The sequence below is a fragment of the Oncorhynchus kisutch genome, linkage group LG2 (genome assembly GCF_002021735.2).
Source record: "Oncorhynchus kisutch isolate 150728-3 linkage group LG2, Okis_V2, whole genome shotgun sequence".
Taxonomy (NCBI): Eukaryota; Metazoa; Chordata; class Actinopteri; order Salmoniformes; family Salmonidae; genus Oncorhynchus; species Oncorhynchus kisutch.
The window spans coordinates 45,173,977-45,200,505 of record NC_034175.2 but is presented as its reverse complement, the minus strand read 5'-3'; the positions used below and the strand labels follow the sequence as shown (position 1 = coordinate 45,200,505).

The following is a 26,529-nucleotide window of genomic DNA, read 5'->3' as shown; positions in this document are numbered from 1 at the left end:
GTCAGGGGCCCCATTTCAACATGAATTTGACCCAATTAAGACAGTCAGCTCCTGACATTTGCATTTGGGTTAATTTAATTAATGTAATGCGTAATGTATTTTCATGATATAGCTTCCTGTTTCCTGTTCCAGACATACATTTTAGGGGGTTCTTTCTGTAACACATATACATTGTATAAATAGTGAGTTTATAGCATATAATGTTTCTTTAAGTTCAAACGAAAGGTATTTTTACCCTAATGCTGCATTCGTAAACAAGTGGGAAGTGGGAATTTACCACATACAAATGGCAGAAAAATCACTTGAATGCCCTTCGAACAATACTATCTATCGCATCTTAGCCTATGTTGCTCTGATATTGCTCATCCATATATTTATATTTATACATTCTTATTCCATTCCTTTACTTAGATTTGTGTGTATTAGGTATTTGTTGTGGAATTGTTAGATATTACTTGTTAGATATTGCTGCACTGTCAGAACTAAAAGCACAAGCATTTCGCTACACGCACAATAACATCTGCTAACCATGTGTATGTGACCAATACAATTTGACTTGATTTGAACTGATAATTAATAGGGGAAAACTCGTATATCATTCCTGAGCTCCAACTTCTCCCACATGATGACTTCTGACATCGCCTACTAAGTAAATGACCTTGTTAACAGAATTTTCGACAGTTAAATGTAACAAGAAAACATGAGTTATAAAAAGCAATCTATTAATATGGTTTCTAAAATCTATCATTTGTTTACAAGCATTATAGCTGTACTTTTGGTTTATGGTTGACACAGCTTGTTGGCCATGAGCCAATCGGCATTTCTCAACGAGTTCAAAGCACGTCAGTGCATCCAACTGGTTTTTACGACTTCACAACTGGTAAATTCCCACCTCCCACTTGGTTATGAACGCAGCAAGTTTATCTTTCTCTTAACAGAAATCGTTTACTCGTAACTGGACTTTGTCACATTACTCATTGTCTTATGGCTTACTGATTGTCCTATATATTTTTTATGTTAATATGATACTTCACTTCACTCAAAGACCAAATCTGGAGAGCACAAAAAAAAAAATATATATATATATTTTTTTAAACTTTCGAAAATGTGCCTTTTTTTAATACATAACCATCAGTTGACTTTATTCTTTCACTATGGGCCATGTCTCTCCATCTCTTCTTGGTAAATGGTGTGAGGCAAGACGTCCTAAGTGTAAATCATTTCTGTGGAACACATGTCCCCTGTGTAATTTGCTTGCTTGGGGCATTTTATTTCTTCTCATTTTTTTATCTGCTGAACCCTTTGAAGAACCCCTTTGGGCTCCAGGTAGAGCCTTTTGGGTTCCATGTAGAACCCTTTCCACAGAGGGTTTTTACATGGAACCCAAAAGGGTTCTTCTTTTGGAACCCTTTTTTTCTAAGAGTGCACTAATCATAGACTCGAATGTAAAGCTGACATTTAAATGAAGCATATTTGGCATATGGTTTATCTGGACAGTTGATGGTGTCTACAACAGTCTTAGCTATGCATTACAGAGTTCTATGTGCAGAACTGATGTATTGAAGCATGATCATCTTTATAAGTCATCCATTTGTTAAATACAGGAAATAAACTAAAACTGCAATATTTAAAACACACAACTGAAACATTTGAATATCCAAGAATAATAGGCATTGTACTGTACAGTATATCATAAGTATTCACACCCCTTGGATTTCTTCACATTTTATTGTGTTACATAGTGGGATTAAAATTGATTTAATAGTATTTTCTTTTGTCGACAATATACACAAAATACTCTTTAATGTCAAAGTGGAAAGAATTTTATTTTTTTATATGAATGAATCCGGCCTCTTTCTAGAGCTACGACCTGAAGATCAATGACAGCATCATGATTCGACCCGGTCTTTCTCCGAGTTCCCAGTTGTTTTGAAAGCACCATAAATCCAGAGAATGCCAGACTTTGATGACAAAATTTGCCCATGAAAGACCGCCGCGCCACCTTCCTGTTCAAGTGAGCACAGCACAACAAGGTGAGCCCAAAAATGTATTGTATGCATAGGTTGTTGTGACAGAGTCAAAAGTGGCTGTATGATGATCCCCCTTTGAGATGCACGGGGGCTTTCAGGCTGGTTGTGCCTGTTTATGTGCCTTCATTAAGTTATCGGCCTATAAGTTCTAAATGTTCTGAATCATGTATATTCATCCTCTTGTTATGTGAGCCATCATGAAGTCATCATGAGACATTTTGACACATCATGACTGTGTTTCCACTGTCTTTGACCATTTTGGCACAGTTAGCTGCCATCAACTCTATCACAGTGAGTGACGTGTGTGAGGTGAGGGGGTGGAGGAAGGTAGACACCATTGGTCAGTCGATAATGAGGGCTAAACCCCTCCCTACTGAATATGAAACAGTCCAGGACATATTAACCATCAATCCCACCATGGCCATTTAACCTGGGTTACTTCTCTAGAGCCCACGCCTGGGATTGTCTTCAACAATATTCATTGGCCAGTGGACCATCAGTCACACCGTTACTCTTTTGTCTGAAGATCTCACCAACTTCAGTAGAAAGCACTCTATTGTACACAATGAGTAACATGGTGACAGAGATTTTGGCCTTTATTCTCACCACGTCTGGCTGGGTCCTGATCTCCTCCACCATACCCACGGATTACTGGAAGGTGTCCTCTCTGGACGGCACGGTCATCACCACAGCTACCTTCTGGTCCAACCTGTGGAAGACTTGTGTCACTGATTCAACAGGAGTCTCCAACTGCAAGGACTTTCCCTCCATGCTGGCACTGGACGGTCTGCTCAAAGTTTATTTCTTGTCATTGGGAAAGGGTCTTATAGCAGCTGCTTTGCAAGCTTAAGAGGGCCTACTTGCCTACGGTGATACAATACACAGCTTTTAAACTGTAAGAGCTCCATATTACTGTGATTTCTAATGCCCTCATTGTGTAAATGTATAGTTATTCCCATTTTTTGATCCAGTTGATCAAGTTATTACATCTTAATACATTCATTATGCACGGACTAGTTGTAAAAGCCTGTTACATGGATTGTACTCAACTTCATGGGTGCTAATGAAAGTGTAGTCTGCAGGCTAGCAGTGTTTCAGCATCTGGTCAGTGTGTCTCAGATGAGGGTCAGTGGATCTGCCACATCAGTGTAACTGTGCCACAGTTCAATTTCAAGCTCATTACTTGGAAAGAGAAGGGCTCATTACTTGGAAAGAGAAGTGCTCAGAGCTTGCCAGTGCTAATAGATTTTGGGGGAAGGTACAATGCAGGTTTTCTCCCAGGGACAACTCATCTACCTTCAGAGATGTCAATGTTTAGCCTAACTTCATGGGAGTTGAAGGCTATAAATTAGATTTACTGGGAGCTTGGGGCTTTCTGCCATGGTTGGCTAATTTCTGGGGTTTACCACCAAGCTAATATTTGCCTGTTAATCACATCTCAAAGGCAGCTCCAATTTCAAGACTACAAAAAAAGATATGTTTTATTGTCACATACACCGGATAGGTGCAGTGAAATGTGTTATTTTACAGGGTCTGCCATAGTAGTACGGCACCCCTGGAGCAAATTAAGGTTGTGCCTTGCTCAAGGGCACATCGGCAAATTAGCATATCTCTTTACTAAGAAACAATTACTGGTTATGCTTACAAATTATTGTTTATTCATACTGAACCAATTTGTTGCTTGCACAGTTAGCTGAGCAAATGAAAAGTGAAGTCTAAGCAAGCCTAAATATCTTACATTGAGTGATAATTCACTTAAAATGTTTTTTTTACTACCAAGCTACAATATTGGCAAGATATTTTACCTTAATAAGACGATTAAGCCTTTTATTGGTTAAAATAAGCACAATTGTTAAAATAAGCTAAATTATCTGCCAATGATAATTTAGCTTTCACTTTTTGATGTGTGGTAATTCTGCATGGTATGTTGGTGTAATGAGATGGGGAGGGCATTGGGGGAAATGGCTGGGGGACATTTAGCTATTGGGAACGCTTCGCCTATGCTTACAACTACAGCTGACCATGCATCAAATCAAGAAGCATGGCCTAAAGGTATGTGTAACAGATGTCTGACGTGGTCGACGCTTGTTCTTCCAGGCTACATCCAGGCCTGCCGGGGTCTGATGATCACTGCTGTATGTTTGGGCTTCTTTGGTGCTGTCTTCGCCTTGGTTGGAATGAAGTGCACCAAGATTGGGGGATCAGACCAAAGCAAAGCCAGGACAGCTTGCATCGCCGGAGTCAATTTCATACTCAGCGGTAACTATCATGTCACAGTCATTGATGGACAATACTGGCATAGTTTACCAAGTCTGCAGCACTGAACGCTCTTTTCTTCTCTGCAGGTCTCTGCTCGTTGTCTGCATGCTCCCTGTATGCACACAGGATAACATCTGAGTTTTTTAACCCCATGTTTGTCGCTCAGAAGTGAGTAACTCATTTGATGGATCAGACATACAGTGCCTTGCAAAAATATTCATCCCCTTGGTGTTTTTCCTATTTTGTTGCATTACAACCTGTCATTTAAATGGGTTTTAATTTGGATTTCATGTAATGGATATACACAAAATTGTCCAAATTGGTGAAGTGACATTTAAAAAATAACTTGTTTCAAAAAATGATATATAAAAAAAACTGAAAAGTGGTGCGTGCATATGAAGCCCCTAAATAAGATCTGGTGCAACCAATTACCTTCAGAAGTCACATAATTAGTTAAATAAGTCCGCCTGTGTCCAATCTAAGTGTCACATGGTCTGGCACATGAGCTCAGTATATATACACCTGTTCCGAAAGGCCCCACAGTCTGCAACACCACCAAGCAAGGGGTACCACCAAGCAAGCGGCACCATGAAGACCAAGGAGCTCTCCAAACAGGTCAGGGACAAAGATGTGGAGAAGTACAGATCAGGGTTGGGTTATAAAAAAAATATAAAAAATGTTTCACATCCCATGGAGCACCATTAAATCCATTATTAAAAAATATGGCACCACAACAAACCTGCCAAGGAGGGCTGCTCATGGACCAGGCAAGGAGGGTGTTAATCAGAGGCAACAAAGAGACCAAAGATAACCCTGAAGGAGCTGCAAAGCTCCACAGCGGAAATTGGAGTATCTGTCCATAGGACTACTTTAAGCCATACACTCCACAGAGCTGGGCTTTATGGAAGAGTGGCCTGATAAAAGCCCTTGCTTAAAGAAAAATGAGCAAATACGTTTGGTGTTCGCTAAAAGGCATGTGGGAGACTCCCCAAACATATGGAAGAAGGTACTCTGGTCAGATGAGACTAAAATTGAGCTTTTTGGACATCAAGGAAAACACTATGTGGGGATGTTTTTCATCGACAGGGACTGGGAAACTGGTCAGAATTGAAGGAATGATGGCTGGCGCTAAATACAGGGATATTCTTGCGGGAAACCTGTTTCAGTCTTCCAGAGATTTGAGATTGGGACGGAGGTTCACCTTCCAGCAGGACAATGACCCTAAGCATACTGCTGAAACAACACTTGAGTGGTTTAAGGGGAAACATTTAAATGTATTGGAATGGCCTAATCAAAGCCCAGAACTCAATCCAATTGAGAATCTGTGGTATGACGTAAAGATTGCTGTATATCAGTGAATCATCCAACTTGAAGGAGCTGGAGCAGTTTTGCCTTGAAGAATGGGCAAAAATCCCAGTGGCTAGATGTGCCAAGCTTATAGAGACATACCCCAAGACACTTTCAGTTGTAATTGCTGCAAAAGGTGGCTCTACAAAGTATTGACTCTGGGGGGGGGGGGGGAATAGTTATGCACGCTCAAGTTGTTTTTTGTCTTATTTCTTGTTTGTTTCACCCAAAAAATATTTCGCATTTTCAAAGTGGTAGGCATGATACAAATCCCCCAAAATAAATTAACTCCAGGTTGAAAGGCAACAAATAGGAAAAAATGCCAAGGGGGGGTGAATACTTTCACAAGCCACTGTACAGCAGTGACCCACATGATCATGGATGAAGTAATGCTGCTGTTAAATAACTACTCTCCTTTGTTCCCCTGTTTTCCAGGTATGAACTGGGGGTTGCCTTGTTCATTGGTTGGGCAGGATCTATTTTTTGTATTCTGGGAGGGGTGATACTCTGCTTCTCAATAGCAGATAGTTCCACTACAAGGTAAGTCATAAAGTTCAATAATATGTAATGATATTTGGTCAATTACATTATTGGTTTACTTAACATTTTTCTCTCTCTCCTCTCCCTCTAGTCACACAGGCTATGCCTACAGAGGAGCTACCTCTGCCTCTAATGTTTCTTCTCACCCTAGAGGGCATGCACAGCCCATGAGCCACAGTAGCTCTTCTAGAGTACAGCACTTTGATAAGAATGCCTATGTGTAAGGGATGATAGGACAAATGCAGAACCTGAACAGAGGCATGGTCTCGAGAGGCCAATATACTGCCATACCAGTTAAAAGGAGGAGAAAGAATGTGTTACGTGACTGGCTGGCCCATTGTGTCACAAATTATGACAGATCAGAAAGAGATCACTTTATATTGGAGTTGATCCCCCTGTTCACCTATTTATGACAGCACTAATTTCTAGTCCAATGGAAATCAGAGCCTTTTTGAGTTCGTAGGAGATTTGCTGAGATTTGTGGCTCTGATATTTACTTTATAATAAAATGTGAGCTTTCTGGTAGACCTACGCTGCGAATCGAAATAGTGTCAATACTAACCACTTTTCTGTACAATTGTTGATTTTTTTATTTTCTTTTTTGATAATTGTTTGACATTAAAGTGAGGATGTGAACTGTTATATTGTCTTGTGTTGCCTGTCTCTTTATCTGCTAGACACACATTAAAATGCTGTTAATCTTTAATGACAGAACATTTAAAACTATGTTTAACATCGACAACATCATGTTTCTAACCTACCATTGACATAACCATAAACTACAGCATGTTTTATAATCAACATATCTTTGAGGTCACTTTTGGAAAAGTGTTATCCATTTACAGTACCTCTTGTATATTTCAATAACTCATTATTTACAGTCCAATTTCAACTGGCACCTATTTCAGAAAAAAAAACAAAAAAAATTGTATTTAGCCTATTATAAAATCATGTGTATTTGTGCTTGTTTCAAATAATCCTCTCTCCCATAAATATGATGTAATTACTATGCCATTACAATAGTACAAAGTGAATTACTACCACTAAATATTGAAAGTCATAATATTTTTTTCTGAATATTACATATTAAATTAACTGATTAAAACATTAAAAAAAAAACATTAAAACATTTTACCAGCATGGCTCAAATGAAACACATGCCCTTTGTGTAAAGCTGTCAGTGATGTGATTCATTTCAAGTTGGACCCACACTCCTTACAGTTTACAGTAAACAGCTTCCATCATGGTTTTGACAACAAAGTCCACATCAACACTCTCCTATACACACACACCATGTCATCCAGTCCAGAGAGACATGTTAACACCTACTGAAACAAGACAACAAGCACCAACATCCTGCAGCAGTCTCGGCATCACGTGTGTCCTGAGTCTCGATCCCTCACGCGCACCTCTTCAGGAGTGCCTAGGAGCAGCAGGTTAGCACACCCATCCTTTCTCATCTGGAACCATGAGGAAAAGGCTGATCCAGGTTTCTGGTTTCCTGATCTCAACGCTGGGATGGCTTTTTGTACTTTGTACTATGGCAATGGATTACTGGAGGATCACCCAGATAGGTGGCCAGGGAGGTTCATTCATTATCAAGGTGGCCTGGTACTGGTCCAACCTGTGGCAGGACTGCTTCACAGACTCGACAGCAGTCACCAACTGCAGAGACTTCCCTGTGCTGTGGTCTGTCAAACGTAAGAACATTGTTCAAACATCTGACTTTCTGGTATATTAATTACATTGTAGGATCTCTGCAAATTGATCACCATCCTGTTGCATTATTTCATACTCAAACATGACTTTGATTTCTTGAGAGCTTGTAGCGCTTTTCTAATGGAAAGAGCAACAACAAAAACGTTGTGCTGATCGATTATATGTTGACTCATATCTTCTTCTCCTTTTACTTTTTTCAAATATATATTCTTTTACAGCTATCGTCCAGGGAGTGAGAGGCCTGCTGATGTGTGGACTAACCCTTGGGTTTTTTGGTGCAATATTTTGCTTTGTTGGCATGGAGTGCACTTATATTGGAGGAGGGGAAAAAAACAAGGATATGCTTTTGTTCGCTGGATCCGTATTTCACTTTGTCGGTGGTAAGTACTGTCCATGGTATGTTCATTTCTCCAGATGACTTATTTTTTTCCCATCAACATTTCCTAGTATGACTGAAACCTCTTCACACAGGTGTGTCAGACTTAGCTGCATACTGCTTATACATCAACAAAGTTGCAAGGACAACTTTCACTCAATCTTCGCCAGGAATCCTAAAGTAAGATTCATATTTCAAATAATCTGTTTGAAATTAAAAATACAAATTAACAGCTGCACATGTTAGTAACTGTACTGATGTATGCTTTCTACTATTTTCTAAGGTATGACTTAGGACCTCCCATTTTTATAGGATTGGTTGGGTCTTTTTGCATCCTCTTAGGGGCCATTCTCTATGCTGCGACTGTGTACAAAGTCCTATTCCCTAAAGCGAAGTAAGAAAACTGTTTTGAACAAGTCATTTGATCAGAATGATAGATATTCATTATATCTCTGAACAGTAAGATCCCATCATTCTAGTGTGCCATCGTTGTATTGCCTTCATTGAATAATGAGAACAATGAGAAATATGTTTTATTGCATGTCTCATTATTTCAGAGTGGTGCTCGCCCATGGTGGTCCTAGAACACGAACATACATGGCCTCTCGGGCCGGAGGCAGAACCCTTTACACTGGATACTACAGACCACCCAGACAGTACAGATCCTACGGCTCAGGGATAACCAGCAGCTCTAAACTCACTAGGATCTCCCAGATAACACCTGAGAAACTGTCAGACAGAGATGCTTTTGTGTAGTGGCATTGGCTACAGTACTAGTTCCAGACAATGTGTTTGTAAATACCATTAAGATAAAGTCTATTAAGGAAATTGTGAACATTGTTTTTTCCCCAGCTACATTATTTGATCTAGTCTTTTCAGGTCCATTTTCATTTGATCACTCTGTTGTTGCAGAGAATTTTCCTGCACAGAAGGAAATGCTAATTCGAGTGTATTTCAGGTTTTAAAAGGCTTCTAAAGTTTGTAATTTCCATGTAAAATTTTCAGATTTGCTTTACTGGAACTAAAAATGTATCAACCCCAACAAAAAAAGTCCATTAATTTCAATCCACATAATAATTCACATTTTCATTATTTATTATTTTATTATTTCATTATTCATTATTTTCCTGCTGTTTAACTGGTCAAATTAAGATAGTATTGCTATGTATTGTATTGCTATGCCATAGGTTTTAATTTACAAATCTGCCACATACTGTTAAGCGTATCTGTTTTCTGTCTGTATGATTGATACACCCAGAAAAGATGAGATTCTGTGAAAGTACGACATGAGAAGGATCTTTTTATGCAATTATGATATGTTTGATATTTTTATGAATATAAATACAACTTTGGATATGCAATAGAAATAATGGAGTGATTATTGCAGATACAACTATTTCGTAAAACCTCTAGTGCAGACTGAAACCTATATGGAAAATCATGGCAAAGCCATAACATGAACACGACCTGTGTTTTTAGGCCTATACGAAACAAACTTAATGTTGGTAGAATCCTGGATATTGTACCAATAACAAACATGGCATGCCCTCATGGGGAGAAAAGTCATCGGTCAGCATACACCTTGCCTCTTTTTCCATCAGTTAGGAGAGAGGAGGTGTGATGATATACACAAAGACACGCTCTCAATGTGTTGAGGAGGGGTGGGAGTGGTGGAAGAAGGTGAGCCTTCCTTCGCCCGATAGCTCACAGTTCTTCTCAGTTTGAGTTCTGAAAGGGACGGCAACAGCTCAACTGCCATTACTTGGCTTTCTCCCTCTGCCTGGTGTCTGTTGCATACAGAGAGGCAGCAATCAACTACAGAAAAGTAGCAATGTGTGTGGAGATTGGCTGCTTAGTGCTCTGTGTGAGTGGATGGATTCGGGTCTGCTCTACAATGCCACTGAGATCTGGACCTGCTCTGAGGTAGACAGCATCGTTCTGACCACTTCAAACTACTTCTCCAATCTCTGGAAGGATTGCACTTCTGATTCAACAGGAGTGTTCAGCTGCAATGGTATCCCATCAATGTTCGCATTGAACTGTAAGTGAACAATTCAAGTGGATGAAGGAGTCTTTTTTTAAATGATAACAGTATGTCAAAATAATAAAACTGCATTAGGTTCATTGAGAGGTAAGAGGAAAATGTACTCCGGTATCTTAATGCTGTACAACAATGGATGAGGTATTGTGCAGTAGTGAATTGAAAGGTTTGTGACTAAACCATGGTCTCTTTGTTCCTCCTGGACAGGGGGCATCCATATGCTCCGGGCTCTGATTATCACCTCTATTATCTTGGGATTCTGAGATAGGAGGATCTTCTGCGCTAAAATAGGAGGATCTGAGGTTACAAACGCAAGTGGGACTTTTGATGGAGGGATTAACTATCTTGTGTCTGGTAAACATTTTATTTTTGTTGATGTTGACGTGGTTATTCTGATCATTGGGTTCCTGGGTGAACTCGAACAGTCGAGTTGTCTTGTTTCAGGGTTGTGTTCCATGACTGCATTCTCTTATTATGAAAACAAAGTAAGAGCAGAATTTCAGGATCTCAATTTCAGGGCACAAGAGTTAGTATCAATTCTATATAGATCCAATACTTAAACAGGGGTTTAGATTTGTACTCAGTAATATATGAAAACACGTCACAGCTATTATAGTATAAGGGAGGGACATGGAGTTGTAAACAATGAAAATGCATGACACACCTTCATGGTATTTAAAAAAAATCAGATACTAATAGGTAAAGGAATCGAAGTAGGTGTTTCCATTAGATGTGGAGGCTCGAACCTACTGGTCGTTGGGGGCCTCATTTGCAGTTTCTTTGCACATAAGGAAGGGTGTCAATCAAGGTGTGTTTTATAGATTTTCTTTTTTAAATGACATGCTCTAGATTTCAAATCATGTGCCTAATTAGGGTATCTAATGATGGTTCCATCTCCAATCCAACCTTCACAGATCAAAGAACAAACACATGCCTGTCTACAAGTTCCCTGATAGCTACATGGCACCTCCATCTAAACAGAGGTACCTACCAGTGTCAACAGAACTCACAGAGGGTGGAGAGAGCATAAGACCAAGACCAGCAGTTAGACTAGGAGCATATGGAGCAGCAGCAAGACACCCTCCAGTTTGAACACGTATGTGTTGTGACCTGCTCTTGTGGCCTGCAGTTTGACATTTGTAAAAAAAAAACAACAACAACAAAAAACATTAAGCTCTTTCTATGAGACTGACCAGGTGAAAGCAAAGATCCCTTATTGATGTCACTTGTTAAATCCACTTCAATCAGTGTAGATGAAGGGGAGGAGACAGGTTAAAGATGGATTTTTAAGCCTTGAGACAATTGAATGTATGTGTGCCATTCAAAGGGTGAATGGACAAGACCAAAGATTTAAGTGCTTTTGAACTGGCTGTGGTAGTAGGTACCAGGCACACTGGTTTGTGTGTGTCAAGAACTGCAACGCTGCTGGGTTTTTCCACACTCAACAATTTCATGTGTGTATCAAGAACGGTCCACCCCCCATAGGACACCCAGCCAACTTGACACAACTGTGGGAAGCATTGGAGTCAACATGGGCCAGCATCCCTGTGGAACGCTTTTGACAGCTTGTAGAGTCCATGCCCCGACTACTTGATGCTGTTCTGAGGGCAGAAGGGCGTGCAACTCAATATTAAGGTGTTCAAAATGTTTTGTACACTCATAAGATATTTGTATTGTATTCATATTGCTGTGAAGCCTTAAACTCTAAATTACACTGTGAAGGTATTAATCAATGGTCAACTGTTTTTCCATTGTATGCTTTGTATTGCATCCCATGTCCTGAAATGTATTTTATATGTGAATAAAAGATCCCAAACATTGATCATATGTTCCAATCATTCATAACACTACCTAACCTAAATCGTACTTGATTTCCATTGCACCCCGTATCAATAAGCATCATCATCAGTTTAGGCTACAGCAGAGACACATATTTAATTGTTGGCTGAGCCTTCTATTCAAAACCGTGACTGAACATGCCTACAGCTAGATAAATGCTTTTTCATACTAGCCTCTGGCCCTTCACTGAATGACACGCACTTACTGCTTACTTTTGTGCTGCCGTGGCTCGACTCCGTTGAACGAACAGTGGGGGGCGGAGTTTTCCAACAAATGGCCCAATCAGAGTAACCCACGACCGGTGGACTCGCTTTATGTCTGGTTGGTTAACTGAGTAACGTTAGCTGTCATCTAGCTAAAAATGGGACTGTCAAGTGTTTCGTGAGAGTTTGAATTGTCGTAGGTAGTATTTTCCTTTATTTCTAAGAACTATAGACAGTTACATTATGGTTGCAATAAACCCAGTTGTGCACAAAATATTAAGTTATGTTCCTTTTCTTCTTGTTTTGATTGACCTGCGATACGAAGGTAAGCCTTCTCAGACAATGGATTTCAACCTATGTTTGATTACAGTTATGCTACCAGGTTCAGTAACCTGCCCTACAGACAGTAACTACAAGTATACTAGCTAGAGTAGATAACTAGCTAGGTTGCCGGATTGAGTTAGCTAGTTTGTAAGGCTAAAAACAGCATGTGCTTCATGTATTCCATCATTTGTGTTGGCATTTGCGTACATACAGTACGTTTGTTTGCTAGCTAGGTACCTGGCTTGCTAACGTTACACCACGGAGTTGTATTTACATGGCAACAATGTTGCTACTTTCACAGCTGCCGTAAATTGCTTTTAGCAACGCGGGTGTATTTACATACACTAGCGTTGCTTTCAGTTGTACTGGGTTGCACAAACAGTCCGCCAGAAGTTGAAATACACTTATATTTAAACGTACTGTACCGGTGGGCGGGACTGTTGGTCATTGTGACGGGGGGAATTTGATACAAATTATCGTATTATTTAACATACTTTCCAAACGTGGGTCTGTTGTATTCCCACGTCCTCTCTGCTGACCTCATGCCAAAATCAAAGTACTGCACGTGCGCCATATGTGGACAAAAATAATTTACTTGTGGGGGACTTTTAGACTCATTTCCCCCTCATAAAAACCAACCGACAATGGTGCAGACCCACGTTTGGAACGTGTTTTAATAATACGATCCTTTAGATATTGTCTCAAATTCCCCCCTCATAATAACCAACCGTCATGCCCACCGGTACAGTAAAATTGAGACGGAGTTGTTTTTAACTAGGGGAGAACGACTGCCCCCTCATTGAAGCCATGGTAGTTATAGGCCGACTGCTGGCTGTACTGCAGGCATTGTTAGCAGAAAACAGAATCCCCATTTATAGTGAACGGAAAGTTGCGTTCTTAGTGGGCAGCACTGAGCTAGCCTGCAACATCACTTCCTGGAGTAACTCAAGTTGTGGATATAAATTATTCCATGAGATGCCTTCTCACAAATAAGACAGATATTTCACCGGCTTTATAAATGTGAAGTATCCGCTTACCGTTTCCACTCATATGGTAGTGAGAGGAAGCCCAGTGGCCGGCAGTGGGAGAAGATGGAAAGAGATGGATTTTGTCAGACATTCTGCAAATTTTCTCATCATTGAAACATTTGATTCCAATACAGTTTTATGTTCTCAAAACTAAAATCTGTTGTGAACTAAGCTTTGTAGACTACCCGTTGCCAAAGTTTAAACAATGGTGGTGTTTAGGAGAGCAAAGGTGAATTGCTTTATTGCACACGCGCACTTGGCAGAGTGGGTGTTCCCTAACGGAAATATGCAAATACATGCTAGAACGCACCAATAGGATCTCGCTAACACATGCTTGGCTCTGCCCACCTCCTTGCTTGTTCTGCCCACTATGACTCATTTGTTTCCAATTGAAACGACACACCGTCGTTTATCTTTTATAACTAAACCGACTTCATTTATCTTCAATGCGCTATTGAGTCCTCGCATAGGAATGCATGGTGTCACGTGATTGATGGCAGTCATTGTATTTAACATCTGGCGTCCAATGGACTGTTTTTGAGCAACCTAATACAATTGAAAACAACGCTAGTGTATGTAAATACACCCGAGTTGCTAAAAGCACCTAAGCGGTCACCATACTTTAATCATTAGTGAAGTAGCTAGCTAGCCACTTTGTATCAAATCACACGGCAATGGAAGACTAGCTACAAGGTGGAAATACTGTAATATGCACAACTCGTGGTTACTTACATTTTGGATGACATTCTCCTTGGTTTCAGGGGTATGTGGCAAGGATGGAAGTTTGGAGAACCATTTGGAGATGGGGAAGAAACTCCTTGCTGCTGGACAGCTGGCTGATGCACTCTCTCATTTCCATGCTGCTATTGGTCAGTACTGAAGGGTTTGCATTGTTGACAGTAAAATCAAACTGAATATTCATGTGTACTTTTTAAAGAAAAAAGGGTTTTATGATTAACAGATTTTATAATAATATTTTATAATTTGTTTAATATATATATATATATTTTATTGTTTTGCCATTGCCTGTGTTTGATCGTGTTCAGATGGGGATCCAAAGAACTACATGGCCTACTACAGGAGAGCGACAGTCTACCTGGCCATGGGCAAATCTAAATCTGCTCTGCCGGATCTGAGCAAAGTCATTGAACTCAAACCAGACTTCACATCGGTGAGTCCACTGTCTACTTTTAGCAGCAGAAACATAAGAGGAAGAGTGTTTATCATATGGTTTCAAGGTCAGTGTATGCTTGAAATGTTTATTAACTGTAGTTTACTGTTAATGTGTTTTTAAAGTCTTTTTCGACTAGAGGAAGACTAACTAAAGTAAATTTGATTAAGATCAACCGCAGACACGCTCTTATCTCGTCTCTCACTCTTCCAACAGGCAAGACTTCAGAGAGGCAATCTACTCCTGAAGCAGGGGAGACTAGATGAAGCAGAGAGCGACTTTAAGAAAGTTGTAAGTAATGCCAACATACAGTAACAATCTCACTGGAAGTGACTTGCAGTGGTGGAAAAAGTACCCAATTGTCATACTTGAGTATATTTAAAACCAAATACTTTTTTACTCAAGTATCAAAAATAAATGGAATTGCTAAAATGTACTTAAGTATAAACCATTTCAAATTCCTTATATTAAGCAAACCAGACGGCATAATTTTATTTTTGTTATTCATTGGCGGATAGCCAGGGGCACACTCCAACACTCAAACATTAATTACCAAATGAAGCATTTGTGTTTAGTGAGTCCTCCAGATCAAAAGCAGTAGGGATGACAGGGGATGTTGTCTTGATAAGTGTGTGAATAGGACCAGTTTCCTGTCAAAATGTAACGAGTACTTTTGGGTGTCAGGGGAACATGTATGGTGTGTAAAGTACATTATTTTATTTAGGAATGTAGTGAAGTAAAAGTAGTCAAATATAAACAATAAAGTACAGATACTACTTAAGTAGTACTTTAAGGTATTTTTACTTAAGTACTTTACACCACTGGTGACTTTAAGGAGTAGCAGCCAGGAGATGTCGGTATTGACCAGTGGAAACAGCTCCATCTACAGTACATCCCTCAACAACAAAAAATTATTCAGATCAACCTAATGCACTTGCGCTAATGTAGATACTGGCTTTGTTGTTTGCCATATTCATTGGCAAATAGCCTAAGGCTAAGATTTAACAATGCCTACCTGAACAGGAATAAGGATAATGAAATAGTTATGAAATTAGATGGCGTGGTATTTTATCATTTATATCAGACATATTCAATAAGCCAAATTAACATTGGAAATGTGAAATTGTCTGTCCTACTGAACACAATGTATAAACCAAGCTTAATTGGATGTCTAGTCATCTCTCCTCTTGCCCATCGGGGATAGTTTTCAGGTGCCCATTTTTTAAGGATGAAGAGTGAAAATCACTGATAGATTTTCCATTAGTGTTACCGTTATGCCCGGAGCCTCATAACATTGCCAGAAGACATAAATGCCCTTGCCCTTGCAGTTCTACTTTTAATGATTTGACTCCATTAAGTGGGTAGGTATACGCAGTGGAAATGTTGAAGTAGCCTAATTCTTCTAGCAGTAGAGTTCGAATGTCAGTCACTTGTCACCTTAGGTATTGTCCTGGGTCTGCAGCCCCTTGGGCCTTTGTCATTTACACATCCCTCTTCAGATACTGGGAGGGGACGCAATGAGGAACACTATGCACAATGTACTTTATTACAATGTAGAATAGCAGGATTGAGTGTTTTTTGTTTGGCTTAAAATGATGTATTCAAGGACACTTCCCAGGTGGCTTCCCAGACACAATGTAATGCTGGTTTTTAAAACGCTAGTAGAAGTAGATTTTAAGAGACCGCTAAAGGTGTGGAAAGTTTCATAATTGAAGTCAACTATCATGCTATTGCGTGGCACTGAGTCATAGCTGGGCAATATGCATTTGGACTTGTACAGTTTTATGTGTGCCATATTTTGCCAGTATGCTTTGGACAACTCTGGCTAGAGGTGCATGCACTCCTGCTGCTTCAGCAGTTTACTACACAGGCATGCTGTAACGCATCACACTTATTCATCACTCCCCTGCTTAGGGCTGAGCTAGCAAGAAATCCTCATAGGATAGCCAAGTCTATTTGTAAAGTATGTCCCATTAACTAAGATTGCTATCATGGCGATGATGAGCACTATGCTGGTGAATAATGGGTTCAGGGATCAGGACTGTAAGTACAGGGAGGAGTGATGGGTAAAAGCTTTTAAGAATTAGTGTTATTTTAAATGTATTTGCAATAGTGGGTTCATCCTTTCAAGGAATGTTACTTTTTTTTCAAGTAAATAGGCAGGTAAATAGGCTGTAATATCTGGTGTGCTTCCTTCCCTTTTTTACTGGTTAAAAGGAATGGTTCTCTCTTCCAGCTCAATTCGAACCCTAGTGACAAAGATGAGAAGGAGGCCCAAAGTCGTCTCAAGACATCTGATGAAATCCAGAGGTGGGTGACTCAGTCACGGGCTAACTTTGACCGCAAGGATTACATCACCGCTGCTGCCCAACTGGACCTAATTATTGAAGTGAGTGGCACACCTGACTCAACTCCTAATGTCAGAGATAAAGCAAGTCTTGCTAGTACACTATGATCTGTGGCTGTTCTTCCTGAGACTAGATATTGTCACTGTCATCACTAACATAACATTATACCAAGTCTGTTGACACATATTGAGCTGTACTGCTTTCCTGCCAGACGTGTGTGTGGGACGTCACCTCTAGAGAGCTGCGGGCAGAGTGCTTCATCCAGATGGGAGAGATGGGCAAGGCCATCAGTGACCTGACGGCTGCCTCCAAACTGAAGAGTGACAACACCCAGGCCTTCTACAAACTCAGCACCATCTACTACCACCTGGGTGACCACGAAATGTCCCTCAAGTAAGACTGTCCGTGAATGTGAGATTGACACACATGTTACTTTTGGACAAAGCTGCATCCCTAGATGTAATTCATTGAGAGGATACCTGACTGGTTCTTCTGGTTGTGTTTCCTCTGTCTCCAGTGAGGTTCGAGAATGTCTGAAGCTGGACCCAGACCATGAACAGTGTTACAGCCACTACAAACAAGTCAAGAAGCTCAACAAACACATCCAGTCTGCAGAGGAGTTGATCCAGCAGCAGAGGTGTGTCCCTGTGTGTCCCTGTGTGTCCCTGTGTGTCCCTGTGTGTCCCTGTGTGTCCCTGTGTGTCCCTGTGTATTAATAATATACCCTTGCATCAGCAGAGAACACATCCATTGTAGATACTGTGTGTATCCTATAAATTATTTATTTCTCCTCTCATACATATCCTCTCCCCCAATAAGCTATTAAAAGCAGACTCTCTCTAAATGGATCTGACATCACATTTAGCATCATCGGTACCAGTCAAAAATTTGAACACATTCATTGAAGTTTTTAGAATATTTGTACTATTTTCTACATTGTAGAATAATAGTGAAGACATCAAAACTATGAAATAACACATCTGGAATCATGTAGTAACCAAAAAAGTGTTAAGCATATCAAAATGTTTTATATTTTTCAAAGTAGCCACCCTTTGCCTTGATTGCAGTTTTGCACACTCTTGACATTCTCTCAACCAGCTTTGAGGTATTATTTTCCAACAATCTTGAAGGAGTTCCCACATATGTTGAGCACTTGTTGGCTGCTTTTCCTTCACTCTGTGCACCAACTCATTCCAAACCATCTCAATTGGGTTATTGTGGAGGTCATCTGATGCAGCACTCCATCACTCTCCTTCTTGGTCAAACAGCCCTTACACAGCCTGGATGATAGTCCCACTAAGCGCAAACCAGGTGGGATGGTGTATCGCAGCAGAATGCCGTGGTAGACATGCTGGTTAAGTGTGCTTTGAATTCTAAATAAATCACCGACAGTGTCACCAGCAAAGCACCATCACACCACCTCCTCCATGCTTCACAGTGGGAACCACACATGCAGAGATCATCCGCTCACCTACTCTGCGTCTCACAAAGACACGGCGGTTGGAACCAAAGGACAGATTTCCACCGGTCTAATGTCCATTGTTCGTGTTTCTTGGCCCAAACAAGTCTCTTCTTCTTCTTGGTTTCTTTGCAGCAAGTTGACCATGAAGGCCTGATTCAGTCTCCTTTGAACAGTTGAGGTGTCTGTTACTTGAACTCTGAAGCATTTATTGTAGCTGCAATCTGATATGCTGTTAACTCTAATGAACTTATCCTCTGCAGCAAAGGTAACTCTGGGTGTTCCTTTCCTGTGGCCAGTTGAGAGACAGTTTCATCATAACGCTTGGTTTTTGCGACTGCACTTAAATAAACTTTAAAAGTTCTTGAAATGTTCTAGATCGACTGACCTTCATGTTTTATAAGTAACGATGGACTGTAATTTCTCTTTGCTTATTTGAGCTGTTCTTGCCATAATAAGGACTTGGTCTCGTTACCAAATCTTCTGTATACTACCCCTACATGGTCACAACACAACTGATTGGCTCAAACGCATTAAGAAGGAAATAAATTCCACAAATGAACTTTTAACAAGGCACACCTGTTAATTGAAATTCATTCCAGGTGACTACCTCACAAAGCCAGTTGAGTGAATGCCAAGTGTGCAAAGCTGTCATGAAGGCAAAGGGTGGCTACTTTGAAGAATCTCAAATATAAAATGTTTTGTTTAACTCTTTTTGTTGGTTACTACATGATTCCATATGTTATTTCATAGCATTGATGTCTTCACTATTATTCGACAATGTAGAATAGTCAAAATTAAGAAAAACCCTTGAATGGGTAGGCGTGTCCAAACTTTTGACTGGTACTGTAGGTCTGGGGGTGTGGTGAATTTTACGTAAAATTCTAGCGGCAAGACGTCACTAAGACTCCTATTTTACCCCAAACCCACGTGTAGGTATGGAGATGCAGTGAGTAAATACGAGTCCGTGATTAAGACTGAGCCAAATGTTCCCCAGTACTCGCACCATGCAAAGGAGCGCATCTGCCACTGTCTGGCACAGGTATGACGATCTGTCTAATGCAGATTTGACTGGACAAACGTTTTTTTGAATTACTAATGAAATGTAGACGTGTCTTTTGACTGAGTTTGGTTTTGTAGTATGAGCATGTCCCTTCGTGTCCTTGTTCAGGAGCAGCAGGATGTAAGCAGAGCCATCACAGTGTGCAGTGAGGTCCTTCAGTCTGACCCTCAGAATGTGAATGTGTTGAAGGACAGAGCAGAGGCCTACCTACTGGATGAACAGTACGAGGAAGGTAATATCTAATTCATTTGTAATAATTGAATGGCTTTACAGTGCATAATTTACAGTGCATTCGGAAAGTATTGAAACCCCTGGACTTGTTCCACATTTTGTTGCATTATAGCCTTATTCTAAAATGGATGAATTTGTTTTTTTCCTTCCCTCAATCTACATACAATAAGTCATAATGACTTGTGTATACATGCATACATAGTTGGAGTTTACATACACTTAGGTTGGAGTCATTTAAAACTAGTTTTTCAACTTCAAAAATGTCTTGTTAACAAACTATGGTTTTGGCAAGTCGGTTAGGACATCTACTTTGTGCATGACACAACTAATTTTCTGTTTCCTAGAGATGGATGAACTTTGGTGCGAAAAGTGTAAATCAATCACAGAACTACAGCAAAGGACCTTGTGAAGATGCTGGAGGAAACGGGTACAAAAGTATCTATATCCACAGTTAAACGAGTCCTATATTGACATAACCTGAAAGGCCGCTCAGCCACCTCCAAAACCGTCATAAAAAAGCCAGACTACGGTTTGCAACTGCGTTTGGGGACAAAGATCTTACTTTTTGGAGAAATGTCCTCTAATGCAACAACAAAAATAGAACTGTTTGGTCAAAATGACCATTGTTATGTTTGGAGGAAAAACGGGGAGGCTTGCAAGCCGAAGAACACCAACCCACCCGTGAAGCACAGGGGTGGCAGCATGTTGTGGGGGTGCTTTGCTGCAGGAGGGACTGGTGCACTTCACAAAATAGATAGCTTCACGAGGAAGGAAAATTGTGGATATATTGAAGCAACATCTCAAGACATCAGTCAGGAAGTTAAAGCTTGGTTGCAAATGGGTCTTCCAAATGGACAATGACCCCAAGCATACTTCCAAAGTTGTGGCAAAATGGCTTAAGGACAACAAAGTCAAGGTATTGGAGTGGCCATCACAAAGCCCTGACCTCAATCCCATAGAACATTTGTGGGCAGAACTGAAAAAACGTGTGCGAGCAAGGAGGCCTACAAACCTGACTTCGTTATACCAGCTCTGTCAGGAGGAATGGTCCAAAATTCAGCCAACTTATTATGGGAAGCTTGTAGAAGGCTACCTGAATGGTTTGTCCCAAGTGAAACAAATAAAGGCAATGCTACCAAATACTAATTGAGTGTAATGTAAACTTCTGAACCACTGGGAATATGATGAAAGAAATAAAAGCTGAAATAAATCCTTCTATTATTCTGGCATTTCAGATTCTTAAAATAAAGTGGTGATCCTAACTGACCTAAGACGGGGAATATTTACTAGGATTAAATGTCAGGAATTGTGAAACTGAGTTTAAATGTATTTGGCTACGGTGTATGTAAACTTCTGACTTCAACCTGACCTTTACATAACTATTCAGTATTCAGCCTAGAGTCTTCTTGGGTATGACGCTACAAGCTTGGCACACCTGTATTTGGGGAGTTTCTCCCATTCTTCTCGACAGATCCTTTTCAGGCTCTGTCAGGTTGGATGGGAGCGTCGCTGCACAGCTATTTTCAGTCTCTCCAGAGATGTTAGATAGGGTTTATACCTGGGCTCTGGCTGGGCCACTCAAGGACATCCAGAAACTTGTCCCGAAGCCACTCCTGCGTTGTCTTTACTCTGCTTAGGGTCATTGTCCTGTTGGAAGGTGAACCTTCACCCAAGTCTGAGCGCTTTGGAGCAGGTTTTTTTTATTTTATTATCAGGGATCTCTCTGTACTTTGCTCTGTTCATCTTTCCCTCGATCCTGACTAGTCTCCCAGTCCCTGCTGCTGAAACATCCCCACAGCATGATGCTGCCACCGATACTTCACCAAAGGGATGGTGCCAGGTCTCCTCCAGACGTGACGCTTGGCGTTCAGGTCAAAGAGTTGAATCTCGGTTTCATCAGACCAGAGAGTCTTTAGGTGCCTTTTGGTGAACTCCAAGCAGGCTGTCATGTGCCCTTTTACTGAGGAGTGGTTTATGTCTGGCCACCCTGCCATCAAGGCCTGATTGGTGGAGTGCTGCAGAGATGGTTGTCCCATCTTCACATAGGAACTCAGGAGCTCTGTCAGTGATCATCAGATTTATGGTCACCTCCTTGACCAAGGCCCTATTTCCCCCTATTGCTCAGTTTTGCTGGGTGGTCAGCTCTAGTATGGTTGTTGGTGGTTCTAAAATTCTTCCACTTAAGAATGGAGGCCACTGTGTTCTTGGGGACCTTCAATGCTGCAGAATTGTTGTTGGTACCCTTTCCCAGATCTGTGCCTTGACACAATCCTGTCTTTGAGCTCTACGGACAATTCCTTCAACCTCATGGCTTGGTTTTTGCTCTGACATGCACTGTCAACTGTGGGACCTGATATAGACGTGCGTGTGTGCCTTTCCAAATCATGTCCAATCTTTTAAATTTACCACAGGTGGACTCCCAAGTTGTAGAAACCTCCTCATAGATGATCAATTGAAACCGAATTAACCTGAGCTCAATTTCGAGTCTCATAGCAAAGGGTATAAATACTTGGAAGGTATTTTGTTTTTTATTTAATATATTTGTAAACATTCCTAAACCTATTTTCGCTTCATCATTATGTGGTGTTGTGTGTCAATAAGGATAAAATATATATATATATTTTAGAATAAGGCTGTAACTTTACAATGTGGAAAAAAGGAAGGGGTCTGAATATTTCCCGAATGCATTTATATAGTGCTCTTTCCAGTGTTTAAAGCACTTTTACATTAGTATGGGAGGAACTCACCTCTTCTCTAATTGCATCTGACTTTTTCCTGACATGGATGAGTCTGTCCATACAACATGCTGAACAGTGGAATCTTGTCAGGTTTGCTGTTCAACATTGTCTTGGCTTCTTTTTTGGCTTCTTTTTTGGAGTGGTGTTGAGGCTTTGTAGACTGAATTATTCTGAAGGATAAAACTAGAGGGCACTGTTTTACTATCGGAGTAACGTTCATCTATAATCTATGAAAAGCAATTATTTGTTAGACACATTGCTACTACAATTTTAAAGGATGGGAGGAAAAATATGTACTAACTTTAAGTTTTCTGTTCAACAGTGATTTAGTCAGCTCAAAGTGATGCAATAGTATTATAAATGCAGAGGGAGCAATTTCCCCTCTGATCTGGACCCTAGTAAGCAGTAAGCAAAACCTGGAGTGATATACAGCTCTGCTGCCTCCCAGGCTGCAGAGCCACTCGTTAATCAAGCCACTAGCAATTCAGTGGTGGCAGAGCCAACACACTCACACAGGCTCAGTGGTGCCATCTGTACTGGTCCAAACGGAAGGGACCTTAACACTTTGCCAAGTCTTACCTGTGGTCTCTGGAGTTGTTGCTACAGTGTAGGTGTGTACTTCCAATCCTACTGCTACGCTAGACCAACAATTCTCATGACAAATTGTTGAAAGGCTAGTCATGGATGTAGACTTGAAATAGTACATTTTATACAAGGGTGCTAACATTTTTTAAAAGGAGGAAAGTGTGAATGGAATTGTTCCAAAACAATCGGGTGATTTAGAAAGCTCCCTGTTAGCCTCGGAGGCGTGTTTGTGTGGTGAGTGTTTTTGCGGTGTATAAATAGCGTGGATGTGTGGCTGGCTGCGATGCGGCTCAGGCAGCTTCCATGTAGCCACAGGCGATCTGGGCAGTCGGAACTGCGCGCGCTACCCGCACCAGGGCTCCATCTCCTAAACACCAGCCTAGCAACCGCAGGGGATGTTGACTGGGCAGCAAAGGAGGCGTAAATTGTCATTAAGGCACTTTATCTGCTTAGGCGTGAACACCGAGAGCGGCGGGCGGGTGGTAGCATCACAGACTCGGTCATGTGGGCTTTTAAACTGTCAGGCTCCACAGGGCGCAGTAAACCGCAGCATCTCTTAAATCCTCCCTCTCGCCCAGCCGCCCGCCCGTCCGCCTCACAGAGTACGGCTGCCTTCAACCACCACACGCCACCTTCTAGTCCACACAGGCTGCTGGAATCGATGCACATCACACTGAACTTAAGATGATTGGGTTTACTCCATGACGAGACAGCGTATTATACAGACCTGGTTAATCACCAGAACCAGACTTCGGGAATGCAAAAATAATGGGGGTATTGTATAGACCCCCCCCCCCCCCCCCCAATTGAATACACACGTATTACAGGTTATTTATGGGGGTTTACTCTCTCTGCAGCTATCAAGGACTATGAGACTGCCCGCGAGCACAGTGAGAATGACCGGCAGATCAAGGAAGGGCTTGAGAAAGCACAGCGCCTCCTCAAACAGTCCCAGAAGAGAGACTACTACAAGATCCTGGGCATTAAGAGGTGCATTACAAACTGCTATGCTGGTCGGGACTGGGGTGCTCTGCTAGTCATAGCTCATGTAGAACACTGTCGAGTAGAACAGAATTTTATTACCTCTGTTTGGCCCTGTCGCAGGACTGCCCAGAAGAAGGAGATCGTAAAGGCCTACAGGAAGCAGGCGCAGCAGTGGCACCCAGACAACTTCCAGGATCCTGTGGAGAAGAAGAAGGCAGAGAAGAAGTTCATTGACATTGTTCAGGCCAAGGAAGTGCTCACTGATCCAGGTAAATGTCCAATGGGCAGAGCTTACTCCCCCCTCAGCAGCTGTTCACTAACCAGATGTCAATGAAGACTGAAGCAGACAGATGTATAGGGTCAGATAACCCAGAGTTCATCATGCACCACTCTGTACAGACCCAAGTTCTCTAGTGCATTTTCAACGCAGTAGAAATGTTTATCCTTCATCTCCCAATCAATACTTTCATGACATTCTATATAAAATGTCACTTAGTATACTTCTAGGATTTATTTGGGCATATTGTATGTATCACCCTCTGTACTAGATGGTCAAACCTTCAATTTGCGCTTTAGTTGTATTGATTTAGCAGTACTCTTGTCACATTGTTTGGGAGGACTCGGTGCTGTCTACCTACCCGTTCAATTAATATCAAATGGTGTCTCCTGTCATATGGATGAAAAACTAGCCACCTGTCAAATATGCGTAGGGTTCTCAACTGCTCTCGATCGTTCAGTTTCAAAACGCTGAATGCCTCCACTCAGCCTATTGTTGCTCTGTTAACAGCGTTGACATTGCTGTGTCTGTCTATGTGCCTGTACAGAGATGCGGCAGAAGTTTGACAATGGCGAGGACCCCATGGACCCAGAGAGCCAACAGGGTGGACACCATCAGAACTTTCACAGTGGTTTCCAGGGCTTTAACCCCTTCAGCTCCGGACAGTTCAACTTCAAATTCAACTACCAGTGAGCCTTAGAGGCGCTTCTGGGCATTGATCCAGTATGGTTGTAGCTTAACCTCTCTCTCGTTCAGGGAGAGCACAATTACCTTCATGATGACATGTCTGAGACAACTTGAACAGATTAAAGATGTCTTTGCTGTTGAACGATATGTTTTTGGAGCTACATTCTCTGATGCAACTCTGACTTTTTAAACATTTTTAATCTTTGCGGCAACTCCCATCTTCAATTTGAGTTCTGGGTTAATTCCAAAGAGACAACACCTTTTGTGGTGTACACTGAAAATTGGTATCCATTCCTAATGTGTACATAGATGCAGTACTATTTTTATATGAATGGAGTCATTGTAAATAAAGATCTATTTATGCTTCTAGTATCATGGCATTACTTTTGGAATTCAGTAATGTCCCATTTATACATTTACAGTGCCTTCAGAAAGTATTCAGACCCCCTTGACCCCTTTTTACCACATTTAGTTTCGTTACAGCCTTTTGTAAAAGGGATTAAATAAATGTTTTCCCTCAATCTACATACAATACCCAATAATGACAAAGCAAAACAGGATTTTCGAAATGTTTGCTAATTTATTAAAAATAAACACTTATGTAAGTTTTCAGCTCCTTTTGGCAGCAACTACAGCCTCTAGGCTTTTTGCGTGTGATGCTACAAGCTTGGCACACCTGTATTTGGGGTGTTTCTCCTTTTACTGAGGAGTGGCTGCCATCTGGCCACTCTACCATAAAGGCCTGATTGGTGGAGTGCTGCAGAGATGGTTGTCCTTCTGGAAGGTTCTCCCAGCTCCATATAAGAACTCTAGAGCTCTGTCAGACTGACCATTGGGTGCTTGGTCACCTCAATGACCAAGGCCCCTCTTCCCCCGGTTGCTCAGTTTGGCCAGGTGGCCAACTCTAGTAAGTCTTGGTTGTTCCAAACTTCTTCCTTTTAAGGATCATGGAGGCCACCAATGCTGCAGAACTTTTTTGGTACCCTTCCCCACATCTGTGCCTCGACGGAATCCTTTCTCAGCTCTGCAAAAAATCCCTACAACCTGGGCTTGGTTTTTGTCCTGACATGCACTGTCAACTGTGGGACCTTATATAGACCGGTGTTTATAGACTTTTCCAAATCATGTCCAATCAATTGAATTTGCCACAGGTGGACTTCAAGCTGTAGAAACATCTCAAGGGTGATCAATGGAAACAGGATGCACCGGAGCTCAATTTTTAGTCATAGCAAAGGGTCTGAATACTTATGTAAATATTAACTGATCAATATACAAGTGCT

The 26,529-nt window shown here is 41.1% G+C and overlaps 3 protein-coding genes across 5 annotated transcripts; all 3 read left to right on the top strand.

Moving 5' to 3' along the window:
- Positions 1–2,437: 2,437 nt before the first annotated feature.
- On the top strand, positions 2,438–6,818 carry LOC109902620 (claudin-10). The gene is made up of 5 exons (XM_020499131.2): positions 2,438–2,815; positions 4,128–4,289; positions 4,376–4,457; positions 6,072–6,176; positions 6,268–6,818. Exons 1-5 carry the CDS (start codon positions 2,596–2,598, stop codon positions 6,398–6,400), a joined length of 702 nt encoding a protein of 233 aa, XP_020354720.1. The 5' UTR covers positions 2,438–2,595; the 3' UTR covers positions 6,401–6,818.
- A 658-nt stretch (positions 6,819–7,476) lies between these two features.
- cldn10l2 (claudin 10-like 2) lies at positions 7,477–12,134 on the top strand. Its single transcript, XM_020499117.2, has 7 exons — positions 7,477–7,876; positions 8,114–8,275; positions 8,367–8,451; positions 8,555–8,665; positions 8,829–10,312; positions 10,520–10,666; positions 11,227–12,134. Exons 1-5 carry the CDS (start codon positions 7,645–7,647, stop codon positions 9,025–9,027), a joined length of 789 nt encoding a protein of 262 aa, XP_020354706.1. The 5' UTR covers positions 7,477–7,644; the 3' UTR covers positions 9,028–10,312; positions 10,520–10,666; positions 11,227–12,134.
- A 207-nt stretch (positions 12,135–12,341) lies between these two features.
- On the top strand, positions 12,342–25,619 carry dnajc3a (DnaJ (Hsp40) homolog, subfamily C, member 3a). 3 transcript variants are annotated; one of them, XM_020456179.2, is made up of 12 exons: positions 12,342–12,554; positions 14,468–14,575; positions 14,753–14,877; positions 15,094–15,168; positions 17,114–17,266; positions 17,437–17,618; positions 17,743–17,862; positions 19,621–19,726; positions 19,856–19,979; positions 24,159–24,291; positions 24,406–24,554; positions 25,110–25,396. In XM_020456179.2, the coding sequence occupies exons 2-12, from the start codon at positions 14,509–14,511 to the stop codon at positions 25,253–25,255; spliced, it is 1,380 nt and encodes a 459-aa protein (XP_020311768.1). In that variant the 5' UTR covers positions 12,342–12,554; positions 14,468–14,508; the 3' UTR covers positions 25,256–25,396. The 3 variants fall into 3 exon arrangements, with proteins under 3 accessions (XP_020311768.1, XP_020311761.1, XP_031651738.1); XM_020456172.2 differs by having other exon boundaries at positions 12,461–12,679; positions 25,110–25,619; XM_031795878.1 differs by having other exon boundaries at positions 12,482–12,679; positions 24,159–24,554; positions 25,110–25,619.
- The last annotated feature ends 910 nt before the right edge of the window (positions 25,620–26,529 follow it).

Excerpts from the sequence above, each read along its gene's own strand:
- LOC109902620 (XM_020499131.2), top strand. The coding sequence starts at position 2,596 with ATGAGTAACATGGTGACAGAGATTTTGGCCTTTATTCTCACCACGTCT. Across the intron at positions 4,290-4,375 it reads AGTCAATTTCATACTCAGCG|GTCTCTGCTCGTTGTCTGCA; the intron begins GTAACTATCATG and ends TCTTCTCTGCAG. Across the intron at positions 4,458-6,071 it reads CCCATGTTTGTCGCTCAGAA|GTATGAACTGGGGGTTGCCT; the intron begins GTGAGTAACTCA and ends CCTGTTTTCCAG.
- cldn10l2 (XM_020499117.2), top strand. The coding sequence starts at position 7,645 with ATGAGGAAAAGGCTGATCCAGGTTTCTGGTTTCCTGATCTCAACGCTG. Across the intron at positions 8,276-8,366 it reads CGTATTTCACTTTGTCGGTG|GTGTGTCAGACTTAGCTGCA; the intron begins GTAAGTACTGTC and ends CTCTTCACACAG. Across the intron at positions 8,666-8,828 it reads GTCCTATTCCCTAAAGCGAA|AGTGGTGCTCGCCCATGGTG; the intron begins GTAAGAAAACTG and ends TCATTATTTCAG.
- dnajc3a (XM_031795878.1), top strand. The coding sequence starts at position 12,598 with ATGGTTGCAATAAACCCAGTTGTGCACAAAATATTAAGTTATGTTCCT. Across the intron at positions 19,727-19,855 it reads TCTGCCACTGTCTGGCACAG|GAGCAGCAGGATGTAAGCAG; the intron begins GTATGACGATCT and ends GTCCTTGTTCAG. Across the intron at positions 19,980-24,158 it reads GGATGAACAGTACGAGGAAG|CTATCAAGGACTATGAGACT; the intron begins GTAATATCTAAT and ends CTCTCTCTGCAG.